At 49.4% G+C, this 19,194-nt stretch overlaps 1 protein-coding gene across 5 annotated transcripts in view; it reads right to left on the bottom strand.

Annotated features, from left to right (window-relative positions):
• MEIS3 (Meis homeobox 3) overlaps window positions 1-19,194 on the bottom strand; it is a 105,904-nt gene that overhangs the window by 29,790 nt on the left and 56,920 nt on the right. For all 5 annotated transcript variants that reach the window (XM_077932330.1, XM_077932332.1, XM_077932333.1 and 2 more), the window contains 2 exons: window positions 15,085-15,234; window positions 5,097-5,208 (listed from right to left, as the gene is read on the bottom strand). In XM_077932330.1, the coding sequence (XP_077788456.1) occupies window positions 5,097-5,208; window positions 15,085-15,234 (262 nt within the window). The remainder of the gene's footprint in view (window positions 1-5,096; window positions 5,209-15,084; window positions 15,235-19,194) is intronic.

Raw genomic sequence — 19,194 nt, 5'->3', positions numbered from 1 at the left:
AATAAAAGGACACATTCTACTCATGTAAAAACACGCTGATTCCCGGACTGTCCACAGGCCGGATTTAGAAGGCAATTGGGCCGGATCCGGCCCCTGGGCCTTAAGTTTGCCTACCCATGGGGCAGAGCTTAATTCACACTCACCAGCACCATATTCGCTCCCAAGCTCTCCAAGCGGTCAAAGGAAGCCAAACTCTCCAGCCCAGAAGCATCTCAAAAACCAGTCCAGCCAATTTTACCACTCCTTGCTGATTTGCAAGGGGTTAGCAACTGGACTGATGGCTAACTTTCCTGACAGGCACTGTGCGAAAGGGAATGAGGGGGTAGTGGACGGAAATGTTAACTCTTTGTCCCTTAAAAGACCTGCACGCCAGGCCTCCTAACACTCCTCTTTTACCAGCAGGCAAGGACCAGGATGGAGGCAGTGTCCCTTCTGCCCGGACACTGAGGTCCAGCGCCGAGGGCCTTCTGGTGGTTCCCTCGCTGCAAGAAGCCAAGCTGCAGGGAACCAGGCAGAGGGCCTTCTCGGTGGTGGCACCCGCCCTGTGGAACGCCCTCCCACCCGATGTCAAAGAGAAAAATAACTACCACACTTTTAGAAGACGTCTGAAGGCAGCCCTGTTTGGGGAACCTTTTAATGTTTAATAGGTTATTGTATTTTAGTGTTTGTTGGAAGCCGCCCAGAGTGGCTGGGGAAACCCAGCCAGATGGACGGGGTATAAATAAATTATTATTATTATTATTAGTATTATAAGGCAGGTCATTTTGTGGGGAGGGGGGCGGGAAGTCAGAAGGCTAAACCTTCCTCCTTCTCCTAGGAGGCCTCGCTCGCCTCTAAAACCTGGATGCCGTTTCTTGGTTTTCCCAGGGCAATCTACCCCTCCTCCCACACTGGTCCTCCCTTCCCGCCTCCCCCTCGCCCGCTCCCCCCTCGAAACCCCCCCCCATTGGAGGCTGACTTCTGCGCTCTGCAAGGTCTGAGGAGGAGGAGGTTCCACAGGGCGGCTTGCAGCTCCGCCGTAGTGACTCCCAGGGCGACCCCCCCAGCTTTGAGGGCTGCCAGCGCCCCCCTCCCTTTCCCTTTGCTTTCCCTTTCTTCAGTTGGATGCCCCCATTCTCAGGGTATTTGCTCAACAGATGGCGACTGCTGGAATGCAGAGGCCCGTTTGTGTGTGTGTGTGTAAACGCTCACACTCTAATTAGCATAACTGCGATCCCCGGCTTTCTGCGGAACACGCTCGCAGGTGTTGTGGGCGGGCTCACGCCCTCTCTGCACATGCGCAGGGATTGCAAAACACAGATGGGAGGCCAGGATGCATCTCCTTCCTGGCTTAGGGCACGGGGAGGGAAAGCATAACGTTGCTACACAGGGGTGCCTCCCTCGCAACGCTCCAGAATCTGGATGAGAGAGCACAACACAAGCCAGTTTGTATCCTCCCCCCAAATAAAACATCCCACCTTAGCACAGGTATGACCATGCAGTGGTACCTCGGGTTACATACGCTTCAGGTTACAGACTCCGCTAACCCAGAAATAGGGTTAAGAACTTTGCTTCAGGATGAGAACAGAAATCGTGCTCCGGCAGCGCGGCAGCAGCGGGAGGCCCCATTAGCTAAAGTGGTGCTTCAGGTTAAGAACAGTTTCAGGTTAAGAACGGACCTCCGGAACGAATTAAGTACTTAACCCAAGTGGGACACGGGTGGCGCTGTGGGTTAAACCACAGAGCCTGGGGCTTGCCGATCAGAAGGTCGGCGGTTTGAATTCCTGCGACAGGGTGAGCTCCCGTTGCTCGGTCCCTGCTCCTGCCAACCTAGCAGTTCGAAAGCACGTCAAAGTGCAAGTAGATAAACAGGTACGGCTCCGGCGGGAAGGTAAACGGTGTTTCCGTGCGCTGCTCTGGTTTGCCAGAAGCGGCTTAGTCATGCTGGCCACATGACCCGGAAGCTGTACGCCGGCTCCCTCGGCCAGTAAAGCGAGATGAGCGCCGCAACCCCAGAGTCGGCCACGACTGGACCTAATGGTCAGGGGTCTCTTTACCTTTACCACTGTATTGACCATAATTTCTTGCAATGGAGAGATCTGGTTTCACACATTTTTGTTCATAAGCCTGTCCTGCTCTTACAGTTGCCTGTGGGGTGGTTTGTTTTTTTAAATAAATCAGCGTGAAAATTCATCCTTAAATACTTCTTTTCATTTACTTATTCAAATACTTGCTCTATCGCAAAACGAGCATTTCTGAACACACCTCATCTAAAGGCATGCCCGTCAAAATCCGTTTTATTCTAAATGAGACATTTCTTTCGTCCGAGAATCGTACACCGCAAAATTCATAGGACTGTCGAATCCAAAGAATAATTGCCTCCCGATCAAATACAATGGCCGATAAGATACAGGTTACATCGTTCAGTCCACAGAACTCAAATTCCTGAAGCACTGCTGATAATTTCTGCACTAAGTTTGGGTGGCCTTGGCTCCAGTAGCAAACTGTGGAAATCTGTGGGAGTCTGGCACCCTGAGCGAGGCCAACATTTGCTGCCCGCAAATGGATCTTCTCAATCATGGATCTTCTCAATTTTGAACCCCATTGGCTCAGGGCCCTGTGCGGGGGAACCTACCACAGCCCTCTAAGTCCAGCACTGCTTTGCACAGTTTAAGGGTACGCAGGTAAGCTGGGGTATGTTAGGAACCCAAAGGCATATCCCCCACCTTGTCTCTGGTCGAGACCACTCTGCCAAGCCTAGTTTCTCTTATGTGCCCTATCTTCTCATTTTCCGAGAGCCTTTGATCCTACAACTGGGGTCCCCAAAAGAAGTGCAAGTAACTGGATGTGCTCACATTCCCCGCTTTGCTCCGCCTTCCTCTCCAACCTTTATTCTCTTTCCAACGTAATACACTGCTTAAATTGAGATGGAAGGCCCTCTTTGCTCTGCAAGCAGCTGCATACGTTGTAGAAAAACAAGACAACTACGTCCCTCTATTCCAGACTCGACTCGCCCTCCTCGCTTCATCATAACAGGCATCTTAGTCCCAGAAGTGTCTCATCGCTGGGTGAAAGCTTGCTGTTGCAATGTACAAATTACCGTATTTTTTGCTCTATAAGGGGAAATGTGTGTGCGTCTTATGGAGTGAATGCAGGCTGCGCAGCTATCCCAGAAGCCAGAACAGCAAGGGGGATTGCTGCTTTCGCTGCGCAGTGATCCCTCTTGTTGTTCTGGCTTCTGAGATTCAGAATACCATATTTTTCGCCCCATAGGGCGACCCGGCCCATAGGGCGCACCTAGGTTTTTTTTGGGGGGGGGGGAATAAAGAAAAAAAATTATTTCCCAACCCAGGCGCGGGGCTGGGGCGGGGGAAGCCCGAGCTTCCCCCGACCCCAGCCCCCAGAAGAGGCTGCTATCCGCAAGCCTAGGGAGCCTGCGGGAAGTCGCACCGGTCTCCCCAGGCTTGCGGATATCTGCCCGAAGGCTTCGGGATGCAGGCAACTCTGCAAACCAGGTCGGGGAACAGCGGGATGGCAGCACTCCGCCTCTCCGCTGTCCCCAAAGCTTGTGGGGCTGGCGGTGGGGAGAAGCGTGCTTCTCCCCACTGCCAGCCTCCAAACCAGGTCGGGGAATAGCTGGATGGCGGCACTCTGCCTCCCCGCTGTCCCCTGAGCTTGTGGGGCTTCCCGATATCTGCACGAAGCAGCGCGCCCCAGGCTTCGGGATGCAGGCTACTATCCGCAAGCCTTGGGAGCCCGACGGGAACTCCCGCGGAGCTCCCAAGGCTTGCGGATAGCTTCCTGAAGCCTGGAGAGCGAGAGGGGTCCGTGCGCACCGACCCCTCTCGCTCTCCAGGCTTCAGCGAAAGCCTGCATTCACCCCATAGGACGCACACACATTTCCCCTTCATTTTTGGAGGGGAAAAAGTGTGTCCTATAGGGCGAAAAATATGGTGTGTTTTTTTCCTTGTTTTCCTCCTCCAAAAACTAGGTGCGTCTTATAGAGCGAAAAATACAGTACTCCAGTGTGTCATTGCTCTTGTGCTAAGGGATCTCGATTTTACAGAGTTATAATCTTACGAGGGGGGCTCAGCCGAGCCACCATTTTCTTTGCCTCAGCCTCCATCCCTCATTATTATTATTTTGCAAGACCGGTCTCATAAATAGTGGCCTGACACACAGGGCTGTGGCGTAGATGGCTGAGTTAATGTGAAAGCAGAAATTAGGAAGAGGAGCACTGTCTGCAAGCAAGTCTGCTGCGAAAAGCATTGCTGGCTACAGAGATTTTGGAGAGATTTGGAGATTTAGGAAGCATTGCCCTCACTCAGGGCTGACATTGCTTGCCTTCAGTTAAGTCCTCTTCCCAGACTGAAGGCAAATGAATTAAGCTGGATCTGATGGGAGTTATAGCCCAAAACATCTGGAAGACCCCGGGCTGAGCAAGGCTGCAGTGCTTAAATGCGAAGAACAACCATCATGATTATGGTAATCGTAACTGACTTTTTCAACTCAGTTTCTGAACTTTCGTTGCCATGTAACAATAGTTTATTGTCAGGTTACCTGGTTCATTGTTGGTACAGTGGTACCTCGGTTTTCGAACGTCTCCGTTGACGAACATTTCGGTTTTCGAACGCCATAAACCCGGAAGTAAATGCTTCGGTTTTTGAACTCGCCTTGGAAGTCAAACATGCTACGTACCTTCCGTATTGAGTTTTCCATATTGAGTTTTCCGTATTGAGGCTTCCATATTGAGTTTTCAGTTTTTGAATGTTTCAGAACTCGAATGGTCTTCCAGAATGGATTATGTTTGAAAACCGAGGTACCACTGTATTTTGTTATACAGTTATTTTTCTTCAGGTTCTCTATTTTGTTGGCCCGTGTCAAATATTTTTATTTGAGGTGGATATCTTTTCTTTACCTACAATTGTTCCCTTAAATTCTTTCTTTGCTGTATTAGCGCTGTTGGTCAAAGACATCACCTTTCGCACCTTCTTTAGATCCTTAATTCTACCTAAAAGGCTCTCTCTGCAATGATCTCCTTACCTTGAGCCCACACAGAAAATCCAGGACCGAGGAAGCAGAGCCTTTCTCCTCCCTCCAGCATCCGCTAAACCTACCTTGTTCGCTGGAGTTATCGCCGCTCTGCGACGCGATCCCACCGCTGGAAGGTCCCGGCGTTCCCGAGTGCGTGGATCCCGTCTCATCGTGATCCCGAATCCAAGAGTTGTTCTACAGGAGAAGGGAGCACACATGGCAAGGTTAGCTGTGTGAGTGAGCACCAGGAGATTATCCAGATCCATGTTTTCCTTTCATCCCCAACCCAGGAAGAATGGTTATCAGCAGAAGGGTAGATTAGATAGACAGATAGTGTTATGGAAAAAATCTAGGTGCGAGGCTGCTCAGTCACCCAGCTCGTCGGGCAGAGCCCATGGGTCCCTGCGGAATAAAGAAAGGATTCCAGCCAACCGGAGCAAATAGCTGTAGACCAAAGTTTATTGCGCAGTAGGTTCAAAGAGCAAATTTGAACCCCGAGGATGGGGTGACAAAGACTTTTAAAACTTTCCCACCATATCCCAGAATACAGTTCGTACAGCATCATTGCTACATCACTGACATGTCACAAAAGGGGAGGGGTTAACCTTGGCAAACGTGTCCAGACAAGTCCTTGGTACAAGATTAGCATAAGCAGACATGGCAGGGCAAGACTCAGGTATAAGATTAGCATAGGCAAATATGTCTTAAGTACCCACAACCAAAAAGTACAATAGAAGTTCCTTTGCATGTCTGGAGCCTGAGGCAAGTCAGGTGATGAGATTTGACTTCCTTTGGCTAACAATGAGCCCAGCAATTGTCACCTCTGGGAACTTCCTGAAGTCCTTTTTCAAGGGGAAAATAGCTTTAGAATGGAGGAAACTGGGAAAGGACATGATTTTATATTATTTTTAAAGCTAGGTAACTTCCCTGAGCTGTGAAGTTGAAAGGATACATTCAGGCATAATATTTGTAATATTTAACTTTAAAGATGTGCCCCCTCCCGGTAATTTCCGTAACAATAGATAGATAGATAGATAGATAGATAGATAGATAGATAGATAGATAGATGATAGATAGATGATAGATAGATAGATAGATAGATAGATAGATAGATAGATAGATAGATAGATGATAGATAGATAGAACCCTTCATCTGCCACCTGCAAAGCAATTCTTATTCCTTGGGCGTTCAGTGAATGGCTTGGAAGAGAAGCTTTGCAAGAACTGAGCCGATCCTTGAAAGTCCTCAGCTGTCCCAAAGGCCATGCAACCAGAGTCAAATCTATATTGTATTATTAATTAAACTAATTAGCTAACTAATTCGCCTCCCCCACCCATACCTCAAGGCAAGGTACAAAATGCAATGAGCGTGGCGTGGAAAACCAGTTAAACACAAGACAGAAAATAAGAGCAGATGAATGTAAAGGCCATACAAAATAGACGCCTGTGGCAGAGACCCAGCTAGGAAAACTTTGACGGCCCATGTAAACCAATTAGAACACCCTGCAGTCGATTCTTTATTGACCTTGAAGCATCCCTCATCCCGGAGCGTATGACAAGGAGAAGAAAAATAGTTCTCTAGGAAAGTTTCTCTCTTTCCACACCCCCCCCCCCCATTGCCCAGTCCTTTTGGGTGCTCAGTATGGAAAGTTAGCCATGTGGCCCCCCGTTATGGGAACTGTAGTCCAACAATTATTTGGAAGGCACCAAACTGCCTGCCCCCAATCTGCACCCCCTCAAAAGTCCTCCCAATATCCCTGCAAGGTAAAGGTAAAGGGACCCCTGACCATTAGGTCCAGTCGTGACCGAATCTGGGGTTGCGGCGCTCATCTCGCTTTATTGGCCAAGGGAGCCGGCGTACAGGGTCATGTGGCCAGCATGACTAAGCCGCTTCTGGCGAACCAGAGCAGCGCACGGAAATGCCGTTTACCTTCCCGCTGGAGCGGTACCTATTTATCTACTTGCACTTGGTGTGCTTTCGAACTGCTAGGTTGGCAGGAGCTGGGACAGAGCAACGGGAGCTCACCCCGTCACGGGGATTCGAACAACTGACCTTCTGATTGGCAAGTCCTAGGCTCTGTGGTTTAACCCACAGCGCCACCTGCGTCCCGTCCCTGCAAAGTAGGCCGGTATTATTAGTATCCCTAGTGTGTTTGTAAACAGGGACCATCGGTAGGCAAATTCTTCCCTACCCTGACCCTGCGCCGACAGGAAGAAACGAACGGACAAAATATAGCTCAGTTGGTTAGAGCGTGGTGCTGATAACGCCAAGGTTGCAAGTTTGATCCTCGTAAGGGACAGCTGCGTGTTCCTGCATTGCAGCAGGTTAGACTAGATGATCCTCAAGGGTCCCTTCCAACGCTACAATTCTACAAAATTTGTTTTTCCTGGCAAGGGTATTCAGCAAGGGCGGCAGCTTCGCCGGTTCGACTTCCGCCTGTCCAGCGGCTGCTGCCGGCTCAGGGAATCCCTACCATGGGGCAACTCCCTTATCCGCAGCTCCCAGTTCCTTCTCCCATGCAAGCCTTTCCCCCCCTCCCCATAAATCCTTTAAGGAGGAGGCCAGGATTTAGCAGGGATTTCCACAACGCCTCCGCTGGGGCTGTAATTATTTTGACCCCCCCTTCCCTTCCCTTCCCTTGCCCAATTGAAGAGAGTTCAAAGGGGGACACCGGGCCTCTCACGCAGCTACCGAAGGGGCTCGGATTGCAGCCCCCCGACTTGCCGGGGGACTAAAACAAAGCCCCGGGCCCCCCGCGCCCCCGCCCCACCCCCTCATGCCCTCCCTGATTAACCTGGCAGAGCTGATCACAGGAGCCCCACAAGCGAGAGGCCTAAGGAGTTCAAGGGGTTAAGGAGCTGCGGATTTCGAAAGCGAACCTAACACTTGTAGACCACAATAAACGGGAAGGGAGGGGTCAGGGGGTCGCTGTTTCAAACTCTAGGAAGCGAAGGTAGCAACACTAGCGGTTAATTAAGTGCAGGCCCAGCAGCTTCTGCCCAAAGCGGATTTCGCGAGAGCCGCTTAAGAGTCAAGTCCAGGGCTGAGATTTGGCTCCCCATCTTAAGGACGGAGGCTTAAGCATGTTAACGGGGGGGGGGGGGATTTGAATTTTCAACAATTATTATTTGGGATATGAACATTCCCCACCTGCCCAATCGTGGAACTGACAGCCGCAGGAAAAGCAACTACCTTTATTTTTTTTTTATTTACAGTGGTACCTAAGGTTACATACGCTTCAGGTTACAGACTCCGCTAACCCAGAAATAGTGCTTCAGGTTAAGAACTTTGCTTCAGGGCGAGAACAGAAATCGTGCTCTGGCGGCGCGGCAGCCCCATTAGCTAAAGTGGTGCTTCAGGTTAAGAACAGTTTCAGGTTAAGAACGAACCCTCCGGAACGAATAAAGTACTTAACCTGAGGTGCCACTGTATTAAAAATCACACTTTCCTACAAGAAGATAACACACAGTGCTGCAGTAAGAATGTCAAATGAAGAATCTCAGGTTTTGAAAGGCACGTCTAAATAATACCGTTTTTAGAAGGCATAAAAAAAAAAGGGTAGGGTTGGCTCCTGCCAAACTTCTATTGGCAAGGAGTTCCACAGGGCATGGCCTGCCCCAGTCAAGGCTTGGCCCTGGGTAAAAGCCAGGCAAACGTTACACGCCATGTAGGCCCACCCAAAGCGCACTTCTTACCTGCCCTTCATTAGAAGGTCCCACTGCAGGTGTAAAAATAATAATAATGCAGTATTAAAATTAGCCCTAGCAATTTACAATTGGGAGAACAGGGCGGGTCTAAATGTAGACGCCTTCAGTGTCAAAGGGTAAAAATGGGAAATTCAGATGACTTGTTTTTTAAAAAAATAAAATGAGGGGGAGGTTAGGCACATATTGAAAGCCCTCAAATGTAACAGCTAATGCATTTTAAATTGCATTTTAACCTGTATTTTAAATTGTCCCCCCCCCCCCTCTTTTTCCCTATTATGTTTTTACTGTGATTTTATTGGTGTTAGCCGCCCTGAGCCCAGCTCTGGTCAGGGAGGGTGGGGTATAAATAAAATTTATTATTATTATTAACATGGTACCTCGGGTTAAGTACGGTACTTAATTTGCTCTGGAGGTCCGTTCTTAACCTGAAACTGTTCTTAACCTGAAGCACCACTTTAGCTAATGGGGCCTCCTGCTGCTGCCGCGCTGCCAGAGAATGATTTTTGTTCTCATCCTGAAGCAAAGTTCTTAACCCGGAGTACTATTTCTGGGTTAGCGGAGTCTGTAACCTGAAGCGTATGTATCCCGAGGTGCCACTGTATTATTATTATTATTATTATCAGAACCTCCATGTAGAGGCGCAGTGTACCTGCGATAAAGCGGGGCGTGGGGTGGAAAAACAGGGGCAGGCCACCAGGCCTCGCTTACGGGCTCCCTTAGGCAGTCGCTGGAGATGGAAGAAGCCTGGTCTCCACCCAACACCGACTTTCTTTTCCCTTCATGTTCAGTGTGGAAGAGGAGATGAACGGCTAAGAAAGGAGTCGGTCCTCAGATGCCAGGCTGCGGATGTTGCTAGAATCAGCCTCCTCCTCCCCCCTCCGTCTCCTTGCACCAACCCCACCCCCCACCCCAAAAAAAACCCCTCCACTCTGCGAAGCTTCCAGCCCGATAGCCCCGGGGCACATTAAAAATGCAAGCAAGTTGCTATAGGCAAATGAATGTGTTGACTGCATTAGCGGGGCTTGGGAAAAAATGAAAAAGTTGGCGGAGCAGGGAGGGGAAGGGAGAGATCAGGGGCAGTGCAAGAGGCGACCACGGCTCCTTCATTACCAGCTAACTGTCAGAGGTAATTATTTTCCAAACGTACGACCCTTTTCTTTCAAACTCATGAATGTTGCAAGGAGAGATGGGTTCCCCCTTCCCCCACTTCCCTTACAAGGGAAGGGGCGAGAGTAGCCATACGGGCTGGGAGAGAAGGGGTTATATTTATTTTACACCATTATTAATTACTTCCCCCCCAAATTAAGGTAGACCAAAAAGAGCAGATGTATGGAAGTGAGAGCTGGACCATAAAGAAGGCTGATTGCCGAAGAATGGATGCTTTTGAATTATGGTGCTGTAGGAGACTCTTGAGAGTCCCATGGACTGCAAGAAGACCAAACCTCTCCATTCTGAAGGAAATCAGCCCTGAGTGCTCACTGGAAGGACAGATCCTGAAGCTGAGGCTCCAATACTTTGGCCACCTCATGAGAAGAGAAGACTCCCTGGAAAAGACCCTGATGTTGGGAAAGATGGAGGGCACAAGGAGAAGGGGACGACAGAGGACGAGATGGTTGGACAGTGTTCTCGAAGCTACCAGCATGAGTTTGACCAAACTGCGGGAGGCAGTGGAAGACAGGAGTGCCTGGCGTGCTCTGGTCCACGGGGCACGAAGAGTCGGACACAACTAAACGACTAAACAACAACAACAAAAAGAGCGGGAAGCGGCTTGAGAAATAAGCTTGATTTTGTAGGATGCAAACACACCATTCCTTTCTCCCTGCCCATCAAAAGGCTTTTTGAAGCAAGCAGAAGCTGGCTAAACCTGTTCGGGGATGGGACAGGGGGTGTGGGGTGCGGGGGGGGGGGATCCCAAAGTCAGCTATATTTCAAAATGCTTTATGTGAGACGTCGGGTAGCCTGCGGATATCCAAGTGTGATTTCTGCGCCTCCGTCTGCCTCGGCAAAAATTATTTGCACTCTCAAAACTCCAGCTAGGGCTGCAAACAGTCCCTCTGTCCTAAACAGTGGGGAGTCATTGTTGGTCGGTGGGCAAGATGGAGACCCTTGGCCTAATTCTGTATTGCCTGGTTTCAAGGGCCGTCTCTCTGCAAGTGGTCACTTCAGATCTGTGGCAAAAGCGAGCTCTTCCCTTGTCTGACAGCCTGTTGGGCGGAGAGGAAAACAGGGAGGGTGTCGGCACCCCCCACATATGCTTTGGCCCCACCTATAGGAATAAGAATTTTATTATTTATTTGCCTCTCATCTGACTAGGTTGCCCCAGCCACTCTAGGCAGCTTCCAGCAAAATATAAAAAACACAACAGAACATCAAACCTTAAAAACTTCCCTAAACAGGGCTGCCTTCAGATGTCTTCCAAAAGTCAGATAGTTGTTTATTTCCTTGACATCTGGTGGGAGGGCATTCCACAGGGCGGGTGCCACCACAGAGAAGGCCCTCTGTCTGGTTCCCTGTAACCTCACTTCTTGCAGGAAGGGAATCGCCAGAAGGCCCTCGGAGCTGGACCTCAGTGTCCAGGCTGAATGATGGGGATGGAGACGCTCCTTCAGGTAGACAGTCAAATCTCAGTTGTCGAATGTAATCCGTTCCGGAAGACCGTTCGACAACCAAGGCGTGGCTTCTGATTGCTTGCAAGAGCTTTGGAACGTTCAGGTTCCAAAAAACATTCAAAAACTGGAGCATTTACTTCTGGGTTTCCGGCGTTCGGGAGCCGAAATGTTAAAAAACGGAGCCATTAGAGAACCAACGTTTGACTGTACTGGGCCAAAGCCATTTAGGGCTTTAAAGATCAGCACCAACCCTTCGAGTTGTGCTCAGAAACGTACTGGGAGTCAATGTAGATCATTAAGGATGGGTGTTATATGGTCCCGGCAGCTGCTCCCAGTCACCAGTCTAGCTGCTGCATTCTGGATTAGCTGTAGTTTCTTACAAAAGCAGAATAAGTATTAGGTAGCACTTGTAACAGACTGAAGCAGTAGATTGGGCATATTTGCCAGGTCTCCCAGCAGAGAAAGCAGGTTAGGTAAGGATCGCCACACTTTCACGCACAAAATAGCAGGCCCTGGATAAGAGCAGGATTTAAGACTAGAAGGGACTCTTCTGAACTCAATATGTTTGGAAGAAACAGCTGTATGAGAAATATCTGCGGTTATCATTTCCTAAACTGAAGATCACATCATTGCAGCAGCAAATTTTATGTCCCCAATACAACAACTGGGTTCTGAAAAGTTGCCATTAACTCTCAGAAAGAAAAAGGGGAGCGCAGTGAGGCCAGACAAGACTTCTTATAACTCTTGCCCAGCATAAAGAAAGCTGACCCAAGCAAGTCGGTCAGAAATGGTAAGAAAACACAAGGTCGCATGATGGATTACTTATTTATTAAAGTGATTGTTTCAACCTGCCCTTTTCAGGGATGGGCAGAACAGAATTCCAGCATGTCGAGAGAGCAGAGAAAACGACGAACACAGACTTAAAATTTCATCACAAAAGGCAGTGCAGCTAATGGTAATAAATAACTAATTATAAAGGGTTGTTTCCACAGGAGGAAAAGAGCTATGTGCCATTGTAAAATAAAAAAAGGAAATAAATGAAGCATTAAGCCAGATCACTATCCTCTTTAACTAGCACAACAACTCTAGCATCCCAAATTGCAATGTGAAATAACGATCTGGAAAATCCTGCTGTTACCCCAATTGCACATTGGCTATAGGGAAAATGGGACGCGGGTGGCGCTGTGGGTAAAAGCCTCAGCGCCTAGGGCTTGCCGATCGAAAGGTCGGCAGTTCGAATCCCCACGGCGGGGTGCACTCCCGTTGCTCGGTCCCAGCGCCTGCCAACCTAGCAGTTCGAAAGCACTCCCGGGTGCAAGTAGATAAATAGGGACCGCTTACTAGCGGGAAGGTAAACGGCGTTCCGTGTGCTGCGCTGGCTCGCCAGATGCAGCTTTGTCACGCTGGCCACGTGACCCAGAAGTGTCTGCGGACAGCGCTGGCCCCCGGCCTCTTGAGTGAGATGGGCGCACAACCCCAGAGTCTGTCAAGACTGGCCCGTACGGGCAGGGGTACCTTTACCTTTACCTTTATAGGGAAAATAGGAATTTGCTGTATTGCGAGTCCGACCATTGGTCCATGTAGCACATTATTGTCTACACTGGCAGTGTAGCTTTCCATGGTTCCAGATAAGGGTCTATCTTGTGGGATGTAATCCACTGGGAGCAGTCAAATACAACATTCCTTGTCTTCCTAGAGTGGACATGCAAGGGGATGTTTGGTCCAGCCAGTTGAAACTTCCTGTTCCTCCTGGGCTGGAGCATCCTTCCTTTTGCATGTGATAGAAGGTGGGCGTGACCTTACCTGTCCAGGTAACAAAAGGATGAGTCACACAGCACACCTCTCTCTTTTTCACTTCCTTCTTCATTTGACCAGCTTCTAGCTAGGACTGCTTTGCTAGCTCTCAGCTAGCAGAAGTTCTGGGATTATCCCTCAATATGGGGTAGATCCACATGTACATATTTGTAACTAAGTCTGCCTTCAGGGATCCAACTGTGAACTGATGTAAGTAAACTTCTTTTATTGACTTTGAATAAGATTGTGGCGTCTTTATTCTTCTAAGAGGGATTCAAGGAAACTTACCAGGAACGTACAATTCAGTCTGGTAATGTGAGAGGTAATGTAAGAGGCTTACACGAGCCTGCAACCAGCTATCTGCTGTGTGTGTAAAAAGGGGGATGTAAACCCTGCTAAGTAAAGGAACTTGCTAGCGTGTGCTAGTCCCGTGGGCTAACCATGAGGCAAGGTCCGAGTACAGTCTGAGGTCGAAGTTGCAGTATGGAGGCAGTCCGTCAAAGCTGAAGCTGGGTGCAGGGCAGGGAGTCGGGTGAGGTCAGGAACAGGCTTGCAAGCAGGGAGCCAGGGCAGGTCAGGCGCTCAAGCAGGAAACCAGGACAGGGTTCAGGCAGGAACTAGCAACCAACAATGTTGCTCCCGCAACTTGGGACCAGGGCTGGCCGACTTTTATCTGCCCCGAGGCATAGGGCGGCCCTGATCCTCTGGTGACTCGCCTCTTCTGGCCTGGAGGCGAGCCCTCCTCCTGCGAGAACTTAGTTCCCTCCGCCTCTCTGCCCTGAGCCTCTGCAGCTCAGAAGAGGCTGGAGGGTTACCGGACCCAGAGGCAACCTCGGCTTCCTCTGACGGGGCTGAGAGTGGAGCACCTGCAGGCAATGGGTCCTCCATCACCTCAGCTGATGCCTGCACCTGAGGATCCAGCACAGGTGAGGACCCTTCAGGCTCAGGCCCCAGCCCCGGCTCAGCTGGTTCTGGAGGCGGGGACTCCTGTGCAGGCTGGGATCCCTCAGGTTCAGCATCCGAGTCCGAATCCCAGGCCATCACATAGCGCAAGTTAGAAGGATATTAATAATCAATATATCCTCTCTTGCCACCCTGAACATTCCCACACCTCTCAGTCCTACCTGAAGACGCTAAAGATTGAACCTTCAGCACTTTTAACCCCTGAGCTATTGCAGGTAAGCATCCCAAACTCACAAATGATGCTTTGCATCAAGGTAAAGCCATGGTTTTCCCAGTAGTGATGTATGGAAGTGAGAGCTGGACCATAAAGAAGGCTGATCGCCGAAGAATTGATGCTTTTGAATTATGGTGCTGGAGGAGACTTTTGAGAGTCCCACGGACTGCAAGAAGATCAAACGCATCCATTCTTAAGGAAATCAGCCCTGAGTGCTCACTGGAAGGACAGATCCTGAAGCTGAGACTCCAAGACTTTGGCCACCTCATGAGAAGAGAAGACTCCCTGGAGAAGACACTGATGCTGGGAAAGATGGAGGGCACAAGGAGAAGGGGACGACAGAGGACGATATGGTTGGATAGTGTTTTCGAGATTACCAGCATGAGTTTGACCAAACTGCGGGAGGTAGTGGAGGACAGAGGTGCCTGGCGTGCTCTGGTCCATGGGGTCACGAAGAGTCGGACACGACTAAACGACTAAACAACAACAACAACAACAGAGTTGTGCATGGAAATGGCACTGGGAGATCCTCACACCACTCCACTTTTCCTATAAAACATTTTGCAATTTACTTGACTTTGCAATATAGTTGATGCCGCTGATCACAAGCACAACATTCAGACACACATCTGAGAATCTACATATGCAAATTTCCAGGCCGGCAGAAAACTCCTTGAAAACGTGCCTCCTTTTTCTTAAAGTCAAATTATGATGGCAGCAGGCAAACGGTTCGGCTGCAGCCAGGGCTTGCTGCCCAAAGCTCATGCCCCGCAGGTGTCCTACCTGATCGGAGAGGCTGGCGCAGGAGCCGCCAAAATCTTCAAGATCGGATTTCGAGCCCCCGTCTCTGTCGTCGATGACCAAGTCGATGGGCATCTTCCCCTTGAGGCAAGTGATGTAGCGGTGGCAGAAATTGTCACAGAGGTCATGTACCTGCCAAAAAGAAAGAAAAAAAGTGAAAATGAAAGAGTAGCCAGGAGTGGCTGGTTTAAAAGCCAGGAATTTCCAGCTGGTAAGTATTCTACCTGAACATTCAGGAGTTCTGAAAGCAACCAAGAACTCAGGGAAGTGGGGGGGGGGGCAAGATATGGACTTTTTCCTTCCTAATCATGGCATAACAGATAAGATCCTTTCCTGCATCAGTAACTGGTCCAAGAGTAGGAAGCAGAGGGTATATTTATATGCCCAGGATTTCCCTAAGAAAAGCCCCCATTTTACATGTTTTTGAGTCCTCTGATTTTCTGTTTTATTCGCTTTTCTGTGGTTTTTATATTGCTGTTTTATCAGGCTCCGTTTTTGTTCCTGTTTATATATGTGTGTGGGTTTTGTAAAGTTCAGTCTAATTATTTCATTATCATTTCATTTGCTTTAACAGTACGGTGGTACCTCAGGTTACATACGCTTCAGGTTACATACGCTTCAGGTTACAGACTCCGCTAACCCAGAAATAGTGCTTCAGGTGAAAAACTTTGCTTCAGGATAAGAACAGAAATCGGGCTCCGGTGGTGCGGCGGCAGCAGCGGGAGGCCCCATTAGCTAAAGTGGTGCTTCAGGTTAAGAACAGTTTCAGGTTAAGAACGGACCTCCGGAATGAATTAAGTACTTAACCCGAGGTACCACTGTATATTTGTTCGTTTTTTAGACTGGGAGATTCTTGAAATACTGAGCGGTTTAGGAATGCTTTAACATGAATAAATAAATGCCCCATTGCCCTTTTCAAAGCTCCTCTTGACGCACCAGGGTTTAGAAACTTGGCAGGGCTTTTGTTTTTAATAAACAGGCCGCCGGCCAGGGCTTATTCTGAAGGTACCGTACTTGAAGCCAGCACCTTGCTGAAACTAAGCAGGTCTGAATCTGGTAACTGCCTAGTGAATTTTTGGGACCCCCTTAATGTTAGCATGTCAGAGATCTAAGAGACTTCAGTGGTGGCTGAATGGGGCTGCCATTTCCCCTTTCCGCCTCCCCACAGCCTTGTCTCTGACCCAGCAGAGCACCACTGACCCCCTTCTCCCTCTTCTGAACTCAGAAACACCCCTTTCCCCAGGACAAAGAATTAAACCCCAGCTTCTAGAGTCCGCTGCTTCCCAGCAGGTGCCCTCTGCGTGAATCAAAGGGTTAATTACATTAACAAGGGATTTATCAGGTTACAAACACTGAGTTTTACTGCGTGGCTAACGAGCTCATTACCCTAGCAAAGAGTGTGCCTTTATTTCCACACACACACACACACAACCACATGTCCCACCTGTAGAGGCAACCAGTGGGGTTTTCCCATGTGGGTTTGGGCTGGTTAAAGGGGGTAGACTTGACACCCACTCTTTTCTAGGGCCCACCAAATAACTCAAAGAGGTGGGCAGCCTGTGCCCCGAAAGCTAGAGTGTCAGGGAGGAGACATGTCCCTGAAGTGTTAGATTTCTAGGTGAAAGGATTGTTCTGTTTTCGTAAAGATAAACATTCAGGTTTCACATGGAAGTTGGTCACGTCAGGGAGAAGGGTTGTACAGTGGTGCCTCGCAAGACGAAATTAATCCGTTCCGCGAGTCTCTTCGTCTTGCGGTTTTTTCGTCTTGTGAAACACGGCTATTAGCGGCTTAGCGGCTTAGCAGCTATTAACGGCTTAGCGGCTTTAAGAAAAAGGAAACAAACTCGCAAGAACTCGCAAGACGTTTCGTCTTGCGAAGCAAGCCCATAGAAAAATTTGTCTTGCGGAACGACTCAAAAAACGGAAAACCCTTTCGTCTAGCGAGTTTTTCGTCTTGCGAGGCATTCGTCTTGCGGGGCACCACTGTAGTCTAGTCCGTCTGTCCCCCTGACTTGCTAGCTTTCTGGGGCCACATTTATTTATTATCTATTGGTTTTGTTCATGAAATTCCTATCCTGAGCTTCCTCCCACAGGAGCCCAGAGCAGCGAGCATCAAAATGGTGCAATAAAAATAAAACATTTAGAACGTAAAAAATAAAGCAACGACACACCCTCAGGCATTGATTTCATGGTTGCTACAGCCAGTGTCTACCAGTCACCAGCTGCTTAGGTAAACAAGAATATTTCTAACTTTCTCAACAGTGCGGGAGACAGGTGTACCTTGCCAGGAAAGGTGTTCCACACCTGGAAACCATCACCGAAAAGGCCCTGTCAAGTCACAGTAAGCTTACCAACCACAATCCGGTTGTGTTATTTCTGCCCGCCCTTCTGCTAGCGCTGGAGGGACACAAGCCACGATCCCTATCTTAGCATTACATCCAAATCAGGGATTGTGGTTTGTTTCCCTTCCAAGGAACTCTGATCTGTAGCCAAGGTTTGTCCTTGGCTTACTGGCCGCGGTTTGTTAGAGCAAAACAAACAACAGTCCCCAGTTTGGACGTGACCCTAAGCCAAGGAGCATGGCCTTTCTCTCGCAGGGAAGACCCAAAAGGTTGCATCCAACGTTAGTCCTGCTCAGAGTAGACCCACTGAAATTAATAGACACGGCTAACTTCAGTCAAATAATCACACTGGCTTACACTTGCCCGTGATCCAAAGGATGAAATTCCAACTGGGCTGACACACAACCTGTGATCTTAAGTACTGTGACATAAACCCCCTATATCCAAATTTCTGAACGCAGGAGGCCCAAGACGCTGGTCCAAGGTATCGCTCAAATGGAGCGGTTGCTAGGCAACAACCTCCGATGAACCCAGCTTCTTCTGAAGTTAAACGCATAAGCAACATGCACCCCATACACTTATTTCTGGGCCAGACCTCGCCAGGATATATAGACAGGCAATAATAATAATAATAATAATAATAATAATAATAATAATAATAATAATTATATATATTATTTATACCCCGCCCATCTGGCTGAGTTTCCCCAGCCACTCTGGGCAGCTTCTAAAGGTAAAGGTAAAGGTACCCCTGCCCGTACGGGCCAGTCTTGACAGACTCTAGGGTTGCGCGCCCATCTCACTCAAGAGGCCGGGGGCCAGCGCTGTCTGGAAACACTTCTGGGTCACGTGGCCAGCGTGACATCGCTGCTCTGGCGAGCCAGAGCCGCACACGGAAACGCCGTTTACCTTCCCGCTAGTAAGCGGTCCTTATTTATCTACTTGCACCCGGGGGTGCTTTCGAACTGCTAGGTTGGCAGGCGCTGGGACCGAGCAACGGGAGCGCACCCCGCCGCGGGGATTCAAACCGCCGACCTTTCGATCGGCAAGCCCTAGGCGCTGAGGCTTTTACCCACAGCGCCACCTGCGTCCCTCGGGCAGCTTCTAATCAAGTGTTAAAAACAATACAACATTAAATATTAAAAACTTCCCAAAACAGGGCAGCCTTCAGATGTCTTTTAAAGATAAGATAGCTACTTATTTCCTTCACATCTGAAGGGAGGGCGTTCCACAGTGCGGGCGCCACTACCAAGAAGGCCCTCTGCCTGGTTCCCTGTAACTTCACTTCTCGCAATGAGGGAACCGCCTGAAGGCTCTCGGTGCTGGATCTCAGTGTCTGGGCTGAACGATGGGGGTGGAGACGCTCCTTTAGGTATATAGGAATGAGGCCGTTTAGGGCTTTAAAGGTCAGCACCAACACTTTGAATTGTGCTCGGAAACGTACTGGGAGCCAATGCAGATCTCTCAGGACCGGTGTTATGTTGTCCCGGCGGCCACTCCCAGTCACCAGTCTAGCTGACGCATTCTGGATTAATTGCAGTTTCCAGGTCACCTTCAAAGGTAGCCCCACGTAGAGCGCATTGCAGTAGTCCAAGGGAAGATAAGCAGAGCATGCACCACTCTGGCGATACAGTCTGTGGACAGATAGGGTCTTAGCCTGCGTACCAGATGGAGCTGGTAGACAGCCGCCCTGGACACAGAATTGACCTGTGCCTCCATGGACAGCTGTGAGTCCAGAATGACTCCTAGG

The sequence above is a fragment of the Podarcis muralis genome, chromosome 7 (genome assembly GCF_964188315.1).
Source record: "Podarcis muralis chromosome 7, rPodMur119.hap1.1, whole genome shotgun sequence".
Taxonomy (NCBI): domain Eukaryota; kingdom Metazoa; phylum Chordata; class Lepidosauria; order Squamata; family Lacertidae; genus Podarcis; species Podarcis muralis.
This window is presented reverse-complemented; position numbering and strand designations above follow the sequence as displayed.